Genomic DNA, 13,954 nt, shown 5'->3' with positions numbered 1-13,954 from the left:
AATTATAAAGTGAACTCCAGTATAACTTCTAAAAGAAATAAAGCCAGCATCCCTGAACCCTTTATGGGTCCCTTCCTACTTAGAGCTTCTCAACCTCTAGAGATGACTACTACTCTGACTTCTGTGATAATCATATTCTTTGTTTTTCTTTTTACATTTACCACCTTTGTATCCTTCAACAACATAGTTTAGTTTTGTTTGCTTTTGAATTTTATATAAATGGAATTCTGCTACATTATTTTGTCTTACTACTTTTAGCATTCTTTCTGAAATTTATCTGCCTTGTGTATAATTGTTCGTTCTCATTTCTATACAGTATTCTGTTGTATGAATATAGCATAATGTATTTATCCATTCCACTATTGATAGACATCTAAGTTGCTTCTAGTTTTTGGGCTGTTAACAATACTGCTGTGAATATTGTTGTATAAGTACGCTGGTACGTGTGTATGTCATATATACCAAGGGATAGAATTGCTGGGTTTTATGGAATGGATATTTTCAACTTCACTAGATAATACAGGTGGTTGTGCCAGTTTACAATCCATCAATACTTGGTAGAAATATAAATTTTTAAGTTCCTGGTTGAAAGTGTATATTGTCCAAAAATAGAACCATTTTGAACCATGATGAAAATGCTGCTAAATCAGGAACTCCTGTAAATGGCCCAGTGAGGTAATTTCTATCACAAACCCTGGAGTGGGCTGGTTATCGTTGATGATAGAAATACATCTCCCACTATGCTTCTTTGAAATGACTCCTTATGTTAATTAGCACAAGTATAACTGTAACTCCTTAAAATTGAAATTGATTTTTTTTTTCATGTGAATGTATTCTTCCAGCCAGACTTACAGCTGTGAGGAGCTATATTGCAAGAGTAGATGTGAACCTTGAGAGGGGCTCAAAGCTCCAGGAAGAGGCAGGGCTCTGAGCTCAGACTGTCTTGTCTTTGTCACTTATTCAAGATCCATTCTGCAGAGCTATGCAGGGAGGCCAGAAGAAGTATCAGAGATAAGAGAAGGGCTGATTCCAGTGGGAACAGTACTTGGATCTTCCCTTAGTACCTAAATGGAAAAAAGAAAAAAATTAACAAGCAGACCTAATAGATGTTGTTTTGCAACAACCTTTGTTCATGATACTGTCTTGTGTTCTAGTGGTAAAATAATAAAAATAATAACTCATATATTGAGGGACTGCTGTGTGTCAGGCACTGTGCTAAGCTCCTGTAGAAAGAAGTACAGGGGAGATACCGGTGACCAGCTTAGGCATACCAGTGAAAATCTCTGGAGTCTTTTGATAGGGGTGCTGCTTTGTCTTTATTGTTTTGCAAAGCAACTATACTTGAAGTATTTAGAAGCAAATGCCTGTTTACAGAGTCCTACTCCCCAGAGTACCACAGTATTCCCCCCCCCTTATTAATCTCATCTAACTCCCAGAAATCAGGAGCACTCAAATATCCCTATAGCTTCATATTTTTCAGAAGTGTTTAAATTAATTTCTTTACTGTTCCTCACCAAGTCTTTGACTTGTAGCTAATTAAGAACTTTTTGTTTCTTTTGGGGTTGTGGAGGATAGTTTCATCAAGTTCCTCTAATGTCTCTTTATTCCCAAGGCTCAGCCTTTGTGTCTTGCTAGCAGCATCTTGAAGTTAATAATCCTTATTATTATGCAAGTTTTTGGTGCTTTATGGTTTAGGTTTAGTTTCAGATTTTCAGGGAAAAGCCTACTACCATCAACCAGAATTGTCTGTTACTATTGTTACTGCAGTATAACTGCAGTGCAGAAGAAGATGACTTTCTAAATATCTTTTTAGTTTAATGCAACTTGCGGAAAATACAGGAGAGTTTTAAACAGGAAGAAACTTAAATCCTCTGTGATTCCATTATTCAGGCATAACTACCGTTAGCATTCTGGTGCATTTTTGGACTTCTCTTCCCTACTATATATAATTAAACTGGGATATATAACACAATTGGGTTGTCTGCCTTTTTACACGTAAAATGTGCTTGTGTCATTAAATGTTTTTTAAAAAACCCAAAACTGGGTCAGGGTAAGGTAATCTTACATATGTTAATGTGCTTTTTTAAAGCCACTGTGATAGAGGAAGATCAGTGGAATCACACAAAAAGCTTAGAAGTAGCTCACACCTGTAATCCTAGCACTCTGGGAGGCCGAGGCAGGAGGATCATTTGAGCTTAGGAGTTCGAGACCAACTTGAGCAAGAGTGAGACCCTGTCTCTACTAAAAATAGAAAGAAATTAGCTGGACAACTAAAAAAAATGTATAGAAAAAAGAAGCCAGGCATAGTGGTGCATGCCTGTAGTCCCAGCTACTTGGGAGGCTGAGGCAGTAGGATTGCTTGAGCCCAGGAGTTTGAGGTTGCTGTGAGCTAGGCTGAGGCCAGGGCACTCTAGCCTGAGCAACAGAGTGAGACTCTGTCTCAAAAAAAAAAAAAGCTTAGAAGTAGTCTTTGTTTATGTGAATTTGGTATATAATAGTGGCATTTCAAGTTGATGGGCAGAGGAATTTCAATAATTCAATAAGTGATACATAGACCAGTGGTTTTAGGAAAAAAGTAAAATTAGACTTTACCTCACACCTTGCAAAATAAATTATAAGTGGATCAAAGCATGGTATAAAAAATTAAACTAAACTAAAATAGATGTTCTGATCTTATGATAGAGAAGACTTTTAAATATATTTCTTTTTTAAATTAATCTGCAGGTGAATTAAATATATTTCTTAAGCCTTTTTTTTTTTTTTTTCCTTCTAAGCAGCACTATGTGTCAGGTCAAATGGTGAACTTTCATTATTGGGTGTGTCAGTGTGGTGGAAACTGCCAGTTAGGCAGGTTAAAAAGACAAGAAATGAAGCCATGTGTGTTTTAGTCTGTATAAACAGGCAGATTGTAATGTTCTTTCAAATTGGTCTTTTTCTATTAATAAATTTTAAATTCTGCATTGAATTCATTATTTGTTAATATTTCTTAGCTTTTTCTGATTCAGTGGTTCTCAAATGATTCTGTGGACTTGTACAGAGAAGAACACTGGGAGCTTATTGAAAGAAAACAGCATTTAAGAAACAGTGGCTTCTGCTTGAAGCCCCACCTACAGATGGCTGGCTCTAAGCTTGGAGCACTGCAGAGAGCATTATACCCTGGAGTCTAAAACACGTTACATGCATGGCTAGTGATGAACAAAATGGTGCAATAATATATAATATTTCAAATATGTTTACAACAATAGAGAATGTGATGAACACCTGTGTATATACCTTTATCAACATTTTTTAATCAGAATTCTTATCAGAATTTATAGAATTTTTCCTACTTCAAGCTTGTTAGCTTTTTCTTTTTTGGTGAACGCTTAAAGAATAAGAAGTATGGAATGTCCAGTTTCCTTAAGTACTAAGTTTGACAGTTGATATCTCTGACATTTCACTTTGACACTTCTGGGTTTTTTTGTTTGTTTTTTGTTTTTAATTGTGAAGGTACATCCTCATCCTTCAAACACACATTTTGGCTTGTGATTATCTTTCAAATTTATTTTTTAGAGCAATTTTTGTGAAACCATGGATAAGTCTCAAAAATTTGTGTTATTTTTGAATATGAGTTCTGTCATGGAACCAGTGCAGGGCAGACAACTCGGAATAACCAAGAGTTTGGGAAGGATGTGGCTAATGAATGCACAGTACATTGATGGTTTGAGAAGTTCCATTCTGGTGATTTTTTTTTTTTTTTTGAGACAGAGTCTCTCTCTGTTGCCCAGGCTAGAGTGAGTGCCATGGCGTCAGCCTAGCTCACAGCAACCTCAAACTCCTGAGCTCAAGGGATCCTCCTGTCTCAGCCTCCCGAGTAGCTGGGACTACAGGCATGCGCCACTATGCCCGGCTAATTTTTTCTATATATATTTTTAGCTATCCATATAATTTCTTTCTATTTTTAGTAGAGATGGGGTCTCGCTCTTGCTCAGGCTGGTCTTGAACTCCTGAGCTCAAACGATCTGCCCACCTCGGCCTCCCAGAATGCTAGGATTACAGGCGTGAGCCACCGCGCCCGGCCCATTCTGGTGATTTTAATCTTGAAAATGAGCCACATGGGTGACCTGAGACCAAGGTGGATAATGATGAGCTGGAAGCTGTAATGGAAGCGAATCCATCTCAACCTACACATGAATTAGCAGCAAGGTTTGATATTACTATTCCAATAATATTGGACCATTTGAAATGAATCAGTGAGGTAAAGCAGCTGGATAGATGGGTAGGTACTACCTGAATCAAACGAGCATCAGAAGAGAAATTGTCTCGAAGCTTGCGTTTCTTTGCTGTCATGACATAAAGGCGAACCATTTCTACACCGTATTGTTATGTGTGATGAAAAATGGGTTCTTTTTGACAGTCACAACCATTCAGCACAATGGGTGGATAAAGATGAAGTACTGAAACACAGTCCAAAACTGAAGATTCATCAAAGAAAGCTAATGATGTGTGTTTGGTGGTTAATTGCTGGTATTATCCACTACAGCTTTATGAAGCCTGATCAGTTGATTATAGCGGATGTCTCTGCAACCATTTGGACAAAATGATGAGGATGTTTGCGATTAATCAGCTGAGATTGGTCGATAGAGACAGGACAGTCCTCTGGCAAGACCATATGTTGCAAAAAACCAATGCTGCTCAAACTACAGAAGCTAGACTTGGAAACTCTCTGTCATCCACCATATTCACCAGACCTTTCACCAACTGACTGGCACTTTTCTTCCAGGCTTTGGACTGCTTCTTGCAAGGAAAAATACTTGGTTCTCAACAAGCTGTGGAAAACGCCTTTTGCGTTTTCATCGCCATTCGCTCTCCAGGCTTCTTCCCTGCAGCCATAAACAAGCTACTGTTCAGATGGCAAAACTGTGTGGATAGTTTAGGTGCATACTTTCATTAATTGTACTGCTTTTTGTTTGAGCTATAATAAACTACACTTTTGATTCAAAATCGGACATTTCATAATTAATGACCTAATATATTTGGACTAGAGTTTCTTGTAATTTTTCATGAAGGTGCTATTCTAGAAAACTGACAGGTAGGATTTATTTGAAGATGACATGGACAACAGAATGGTTTTTTATCATCTTTGGAACCTTGACTTACCAAAAAAAAAAAAAAAAAAATGTTCTAGAGTTTGATTTGGTATGGAATGCTGCATTCTTTTTTTGTTTGCTTGTTTGTTTTGGGGGACAAGGTCTTGCTTTATTGCCTGGTCTAGAATGCAGTGGTGTCATCAGAGCTCACTGCATCTCAAACTCCTGGGCTCAAGTGATCCTTCTGCCTCAGCTGCCCAAGTAGCTGAGACTACAGGTGTGTGCCACCACTCCCTGCTAATTTTATTAAAATATTTTGTGGAGATGGGGTCTTGCTATATTGCTCAGGCTGGCCTTCAGCTCCTGACCTCCAGCGATCCTCCCGCCTCGGCCTCCCCAAATCCTAGGATTACAGGCATGAGCCACTGCACTGGGCCAGAAATGCTGTATTCTGAAAGTAAAAGATTGCTTGAACAGAAGCTATACTCACTTAGCTAAATGCCTGTCAAAAATAGAGGGTATGGAACATTGATTGGTACATCAAGAATCAGAGGTCAAAGCATACTTAGCTAGCTATTTTTACTTCTCATTTTATGCCTTCCTGTACTATTTGAATGTTTTTCTTAGTAAATGAATGCATTGCTTTTATATTCCTGCCACCCCCGGAAAACAACAACAACAATAAAAACCCAACAAAAACTAGGTGGAATTCTGCACCGAAGAAAGCTTCTTTCTAGGAAGAAAAGTCAGTGAAATTCTCCTTCTTACTTAATATCATACTTGAGGTGAGGCTTAAACTCCCCTCCTGAATTTTTGAAAATTGAAAGAGTGAGCAGGGAAATAAGGTTACTAGGAGGACTAGCTTTTCTGAGCAGTACTCATATGAAGGTTTACCAGTTCTGTAAACTCAAAGTTTGCAGTGTTTCTTTGTACTGGTGTTTACTCATATTTATTTTCTCGAAGATTTGAGACAAAAAAGTTTTTGCTGCATGTAAAAACTTTTTTTATGGCTGGGTACAGTAGCTTACACCTGTAATCCTAGCACTTTAGTTGTCCAGATAATTTCTTTCTATTTTTTTAGTAGAGACGGGGGTCTCCCTCTTGCTCAGGCTGGTCTCGAACTCCTGACCTCGAGCGATCCTCCCACCTTGGCCTCCCAGAGTGCTAGGATTACAGGCGTGAGCTACTGTGCCCAGCCTGTTACATTTACTTAGTGCTGTCTACGTGTCAGGTACTTTTCTAAGTGCTTTACATACATTTAATCCTGTTAATTCTGAGGTAAGTACTATTATGTCCCCATTTTATAGACAAGAAGACAAAGGTTAACTGACTTGTCCAGAGTTACATAGCTAAAAAGAGATGGAGTTGGGATTTGAACCCAGGTAGTCTGGCTCCATATTCCATGCTCTTAACCAGTAGGCTGGTTCTCATACAAAAGAATGTGAGCAATATATGGCAAAGTGGGATTTTGGGTATTTCTGATGGGAGATGAGAAACACGTGCCCTGTCTCTTGAGTTTTGCCACAGGTAGGCAGCATACCTGTCTCTCCACTGTAGCACATACTTGGCAATGGAAATAAAACATGACAGTAGGAATCCCTGCTCCTGGCTTCCTCCTCCTTGCTTGGTAGTACTCTCTGTGATGGTCACAGGGCAGTTTTGCATGTGACATTGAATGTCCAGTGTTTGGCTCTGCAAAGAAGGTGGGATTGGCCTAGTGCTGGGTGGGAAGTGTGTTTTTAGCCTGTTTCATCTAATACTGTGAAGCATGCTTTTGGTTTTTGTTTTCAGTGTGATATAGTTTGATTTAGGAAGCATTAGTGGGCTGGGCACAGTGGCTCATGCCTGTAATCGTAACACTCTGGGAGGCTGAGGTGGGGGGATCACTTAGCTCAGGAGTTGAGGACCAGCCTGAGCAAGAGCGAGACTCTTTCTCTACTAAAAATAGAAAAATTACTTGGGTGTCGGCACATGCCTGTAGTCTCAGCTACTCAGGAGGCTGAGGCAAGAGGATCGCTTGAGCTCAGGAGTTTGAGGTTGCAGTGTGCTACGATGACACCACTGCACTCTAACCCAGGGTGCCAGAGCAAGCCTCTGTCTCAAAAAGAAAAAGAAGTGTTAATGGAAATAATTTTCAAACACCATTAGCTGAAAAATTAAGGTAGTATAATAAAACCTCTGGATTCTGGATGTATACAGCTGCCCTGAATATTTCAATCTGATGCAAGGTTGATTGCTTTTATGTATTTCATGATGTAAAAACAATAGTATAATTTTGACTTCTGTGCGTTTATTTCTAGGTACCCTAAGGACTCTGCAATATGAATAATTCTCTGGAGAACACCATCTCCTTTGAAGAGTACATCCGAGTGAAGGCACGATCTGTCCCACAACACAGGATGAAGGAGTTTCTGGACTCACTGGCCTCCAAAGGGCCAGAAGCTCTTCAGGAGTTTCAGCAGACAGCCACCACTACCATGGTGTACCAGCAGAGTGGGAACTGCATTTATACAGACAGCACTGAAGTGGCTGGGTCTTTGCTTGAACTTGCCTGTCCAGTCACCACCAGTGTTCAGCCACAAACTCAGCAAGAACAGCAGATCCAGGTTCAGCAGCCACAGCAGGTTCAGGTAAAAGGGAAATATTGAGGTTCAGCCTGTTTAATATACTTTATTTGCTGTCAGGGTTTTGGTTAGTAGGAGTATAACATCTATACAGATACTGGAGGTTATTTTCACTAAGGAGAATCCTTGAAATTCTTTATTTAACATATAGGCATTCATCGTTAGTGTGGACTAATTGGGATTGGATTTAGATGTGACATCTTCATGTGACTGAGGCTTCCCTTCTGTGTTATCTTGTACAGAATATAGGAGGGCCAATCTTTGCTCATTACTGATAGCAGGACATTTGGAACTTACTTTAAAATGGGAAGGCTAATGTATGTTAGTGATTTTCATTTAGTTTTGTGATTCCATAACTCAGATCACCTGTAGATTTCTAGGTCTACACTTGCTATTTTTAAGCCACAAGAAATAATGCTACTTGATAATATAAACTTACTGAAAGAGAAAAAGTAGTGCATTTGCTGAAAAGGTAAGTTTTCCTCCTTAGGAATCCTTATGTGAAACAATAGTCTCCTCAAATTACAAATGCAGTTTTCTTGCCACTGTCTATTATGGTTGAGTTTCATTTTACTCTGGATGCTTTTTACACCAAGAGGACAGGAAAGGAAGTGGAACATGTTGGAGAGGCAAGAGTGTGGAGAAGTGTACCTAGTGAGGTAGAAGGTTTGGCTGTGGCCCCTTTGCACCTCAGAAATGCAGGTGGATATATTGGAAGGACATGGGCTCTGAAGCTGTATTCCTGGGTTTAAATTTGACTTGACCACTTAGTTATTAACATGATTAATCTTTTTAGCCCTAGTTTCTTCATCTGTCAAATAGAAATAATACCAGTTAGTAAGATTGAATGAGATAATAGACAGGAAAGCATCTGGCACATATAGGGATGTACTCATTGTTTATTCTGGTCTTTGGTGCAGGAAAGGTAGATACAAGAAGGCTGATTTTTTTTTTTTTGGCTCAAATTATTCTGCTGTTATTTACAGCTTGGACCTCCTCTTTCATAAGATTAATGAGTTTGGGAATTTGTTTTAAAGTATTCTTTGAGATTTTTATATTCAAGATAACTGATCAAGATCACTCATTATCATCTTCTTCCCTAAACCCCATGTGAATGAAAGAAGACATGTAAATATAATAATAAATCCGTGAGATAGGTTCAATATAGCGGATTCATAAGAACACATTTTCCCCATTCCAAGTGACTGAAAAGATAGTTTAAAAAAAAATTCCTAATAGTGCTGGAAAAAAAAGAATACCATCAAGAAAACACTAAATCTGAGAAAGTGCTAGAAGAGAATAAGCAGACAGAATTAGGTGACAGGTACATGTAGGGGGGAACTTTGGGGGAAGTTCTCAGGATACTCTAAGCTAGGAAGTGGAGGATACACAGAATCAAGGGGTCCCCCGGGGGCAACCTCAGACCTAAAGGTTGGAAGTTGACCAAAGACTTTAAAACACACATGAACATATGTTGTGTACTTAGAGCTAATGGAACATTAGTTTGATCAGCAAGTTATATATTAATTCAATAATAATTGTCAGTGCTCTTTTGAGTAAGAATTATATAACTTTTCTATGGTTCTATATTTTGTCCAACTTAATAGGCTGCTTTTTTTGTGTGTTCCCATCCCCACACAGGGTATTAACTCCTAATGCAAGTCATTAGGTAGAGGAAACTTCATTTTTCCTTTAAAAAAAAAAATTCTGCTTGAACTTTTTTTGTCTTATTTCTTGATCCCTTCTATATGCCTAAAAACACTTACTTTAAAAGTATAATTTTTGAAACTAAAAATGGCAAGTGAGGCACAGAGAGTTTTAAGTCATATTCTAAAAGGGGCATTTGCACTCAAGCTGTTCTGACTTGAGCCTTAACTAGTGCTCCTAACTAGTATTTCTAATACACAAATTCCTATAAACTGAAAAAAAACAAAGTAGTGGGAAAACAGACAAAGGATATAAGTAAACAGTTCATGGAAGAAGAAATATAGATCGTGCTAATAAGCATACCAAATGATGCTTCATACTACTGGTGATTATGAAAACAAACTTAAAATGAGATATCATATTTACTAGATGGAAAAACATTTGTAAAGATTTCACCCAGGTGGGCCACGGTATGAAAGGACAAATTAGTGTAATTCTATTGAAGTGAATTTGGGAATATTTGTCACTGGTTAAGTGTGTATACCTTTGACCTTTCATTTGTGTTCACAGATACATGTATATATAGGGATAGTCACTGTTGCATTGCTTGTAGTAGTAACATTGAAAACAAGCCTCTCTTTCAGTAAGAGAAATGGCATATAATGGTACAATTGTAGTGTATTGTCCTGTACAGCCTGAAGAATGAGATAGATCTATGCATATGGACAGGGGAGGATGTTCAACAGATTGTTGAGTGTCAAAACCAATTTAGTATCACCCTAATTTTTAACATATGTAGAATGTAGTGGTCCTTGAACAGTAATAATAAGGCCCAAAATAGTAACTGGGCTGGAGAAATGGGGTGCTAAGGGGGAGAGTTTGAATTTTTTATTAAGTGAACTACTTTTGTTTCATTTTATTTTTTAATCAACCTAAATGTCCATCAATATTTTATTTTATTTTTTTAGAGACAGAGTCTTGCTCTGTTGCCCAGGCTGGAGTGCAGTGGCCAAATCATAGCTCACTACAGCCTTGAATTCCTGGGCTCAGACGATGCTCCCACCTCAGCCCCCCAAGTAGCTGGGACTACAGGCATGTGCTGCCATGCCTGGCTAATTTTTTTATGTTGTCAGGTGTGGTTTTTTCCTGTATCCTTTTGTTTTTATTAGTTACAAATATCAGATAATCTCTTCCCCCTGTTTACTCAGAAAAAATTGACTAAAAGATAGTAACTAGTTCAGGGGATTTATGGGAGGGCTGGAGAATGGGCCTTGGAGGCTGCACAGCCAAGAACAAGACTGAGGTCACATTGCTAGGCTGCTTTGGTAGAGACCTTCAGTCCTACCTCTGGGCATAGGTCCTCACGTTGCTACAGTCTGTCATTGGGACTTATACCATTGTCTTCCATTTCTGCCACATTCTCCCACTTTCACCAGAAAATGGAGACTATGGTTCTTGCTGCTTCATGTTGCTCCCTTCTGAGTCCAAGTTTCATTCAGTGTGTCTAATTTGGAAAGCCCTGGTCACATGCCAGCACTCCAGCTGCCGGAGATGTTGGGAAAGTGATTCTGGCTTCCGCCTTTGGGAGGCAGTATTCATAAGAGGGTGTGTTATGCAAACATGAGTTTGAGCTAAAAACAGGACTTATATCAGCTACTTTCTTACTGGCACTTTGTGAACTGATTGGGATCCTTCTGATCATCAGTTAGCATTGGTGGACCATTTATTCCTGCCTTTCCTGGCCTTTCGTGTCCAGCCTTTTACCCATGTTTAAATCTCTTCCCTTACCATGTTTCTAAGTTCATTTGTGTAATAGGAGTTCAGTAAATGTTCAATATTTGGATAAAGACTTTACCACTTTAAGAAGAGCATGGTTTGAGCAATAAAATTTTATCAAGATCCCCTAAGGTTTTGCTGACTAGTTAAAAGGTACCAGGTGGGTTTGGATCCCAGATGCTATGATTCCTTACCTTACATTGAGCACTATCCTCAGCAGTTCCTTGTCAGTGGAACCCAGAACATGAAATAGATGTGTGAGCCACATATATTATTCTAAATTTTCTACTGGCCTTTTTTTAAAAAGGGGAAGAGAAACAGGTGAAATTAATTTTTAAAAACACATTTAACCCATTATATTATTTCAACATGTAATCAATATATTTATTAATGAGCTGTTTGTCTTTTTTTGCACAAATCTTTGAAATCTTAGTGTGTATTTTGCACTTACATATTACAATTTGGGCTAGCCACATTTTGAGTGTTCGCTAACTATTATACATGTAACTGGTGGGCATCAGACCAGTGTACCTTTAGAGAAATGTGAGAAAAGAATTGTTCCGTTCTTCTCTTGTGGAAATAAAAAGGTAATTTCAAAAAGTTCTGTTTGTGAGGGGGATTTTAGAAATCCAACATACTCACTGAGCCAGCATATTCTCCTTTAAATAAAATACTGGTTTTACACTTACCCAAAAAAATAAAACAAAAGAAACAAAAAATCCATAAATGGCATTAGGTATACATTATTTTGAGCTTCCAGTGATTATTTGGGAGAAAAGATTCCTAGTAGGGTTAATATATGTGGTACTGCGTGGTTTCTCATTGATTCCCTAGTCAGAATACTTCGTCTTCATGTTTAGCTCTGGATTACTTAGGTTCTTAATGACACTGAGGGAAAAGAAATATAATAGATTATTTGCTACAAACTAGTTAAGATGCTAGACAAATAAGGTCCAATAAAAATTCTAGACTGATGGTTATCAACTTACGGGTGCAGTCTCACCTTGAGGGCTTCTTAAAACACAGATGGCCAAGCCCTACCACCAGACCTCTGATTCAGTAGATCTGGGGTGGGGTATGATTTGTGTTTCTGACAAGTTCCCAGGTCAATGCCAATCTGTAGACCACATTCAGGCATAATTTCTCAAAGAGTTACTAAAATATAGTGTGATTTATGAGGGATTGATAGAGGAAAAGATACAGTGGTTTTTGAAGCACAAACAAAACTTGTTCCCCTAGAAATGTCCCCCTTCACCATTGATGTTTAACTATCTAGGATACACTAGGCTTAGGGATGATCTTTTTCTTTTTTATATCTCGAGAGTCACCTTAAATCTAGACTTAAGTTTCAAACTGTGTTAAAAAAAAAAAAAAAGTGTATACACACACACACACACACACACACGTATATATGTATGTTTAGATATCAGTGTGTCAGTTGGTTTTCTGAGACAATTGGCTCAAGTATTATAGCCTGGAAAAATACACTTAAACCCATTAAGAAAAATGGAATTAATAAAGCATAATATACTAATCTCGGAATGCCTTTCTTAAATTTCTTCTTTTTTTATTTTTAAAAAGGAATCTTGGCCGGGCGCGGTGGCTCACGCCTGTAATCCTAGCACTCTGGGAGGCCGAGGTGGGCGGATCGTTTGAGCTCAAGAGTTCGAGACCAGCCTGAGCAAGAGCGAGACCCCATCTCTACTAAAAATAGAAAGAAATTATATGGACAGCTAAAAATATATATAGAAAAAATTAGCCGGGCATGGTGGTGCATGCCTGTAGTCCCAACTACTCGGGAGGCTGAGACAGGAGGATCCCTTGAGCTCAGGAGTTTGAGGTTGCTGTGAGCTAGGCTGATGCCATGGCACTCACTCTAGCCTGGGCAACAAAGCAAGACTCTGTCTCAAAAAAAAAAAAAAGGAATCTTTTAGGAGCTTATTGGGAAGAAATATTTATCCACAATTTAGCAATTCTTTGTTTTTTTAATCTTTTTTCTTTTTCAAGCACTGGAAAAAAGCAATTCTTTGTTTACTTCAATTTTGTTTCCTTTTAAGTTCAAGTAAAACTTAATACTTTTAAAAAAAGGTGTTAATTATTATCTCTGAATGATAGAATTATTGAGGTGTTTTTTTTTTGTTTGTTTTTGTTTTGCTCAGTTGTGTTTCCAAATTCTTACTATGACCGTGTAATTATCTGACCAGAGAAAGAGTTATGTTTTTATATAAATAAAAAAAATTTGAAGGATGGTCATGCAAATAAATATTTGACTTCTTACTGACTGTAGCTACCTGAGGTATAAAGGTTATAAACAGGCCGGGCGTGGTGGCTCACGCCTGTAATCCTAGCACTCTGGGAGGCCGAGGTGGGTGGATCGTTTGAGCTCAGGAGTTCGAGACCAGCCTGAGCAAGAGCGAGACCCCATCTCTACTAAAAATAGAAAGAAATTATATGGACAGCTAAAAATATATATAGAAAAAATTAGCCGGGCATGGTGGTGCATGCCTGTAGTCCCAGCTACTCGGGAGGCTGAGACAGGAGGATCCCTTGAGCTCAGGAGTTTGAGGTTGCTGTGAGCTAGGCTGACGCCACGGCACTCACTCTAGCCTGGGCAACAGAATGAGACTCTGTCTGAAAAAAAAAAAAAAAAGGTTATAAACATATAACCTTTTTTATCCACTATGTTGACATTAGTAAAGAGATGTCAGAACATACCTTAGCTTTTAATTCTTTCTTCTCTAACTGTAAATTCTTTTTTTTTTTTAGCGTTGTTACTATTTTTATTTATTTATTTATTTATTTATTTTAAAAAACAACAGTTTCATATTTTTTTCCCCA

At 38.2% G+C, this 13,954-nt stretch overlaps 1 protein-coding gene across 7 annotated transcripts in view; it reads left to right on the top strand.

The window, feature by feature from the left end:
• Nucleotides 1–13,954, top strand: part of QRICH1 (glutamine rich 1) — a 47,444-nt gene that overhangs the window by 3,104 nt on the left and 30,386 nt on the right. For all 7 annotated transcript variants that reach the window (XM_069475662.1, XM_069475660.1, XM_069475657.1 and 4 more), the window contains one exon: nt 7,370–7,699. In XM_069475662.1, coding sequence (XP_069331763.1) covers nt 7,391–7,699 — 309 coding nt within the window. In that variant the 5' untranslated portion in view covers nt 7,370–7,390. The remainder of the gene's footprint in view (nt 1–7,369; nt 7,700–13,954) is intronic.

Source organism: Eulemur rufifrons, chromosome 7, assembly GCF_041146395.1.
Source record: "Eulemur rufifrons isolate Redbay chromosome 7, OSU_ERuf_1, whole genome shotgun sequence".
NCBI classification, from domain to species: Eukaryota; Metazoa; Chordata; class Mammalia; order Primates; family Lemuridae; genus Eulemur; species Eulemur rufifrons.
Note: the sequence above shows the minus strand (reverse complement) of the source record. Positions and strands in the feature narration are given on the sequence as shown.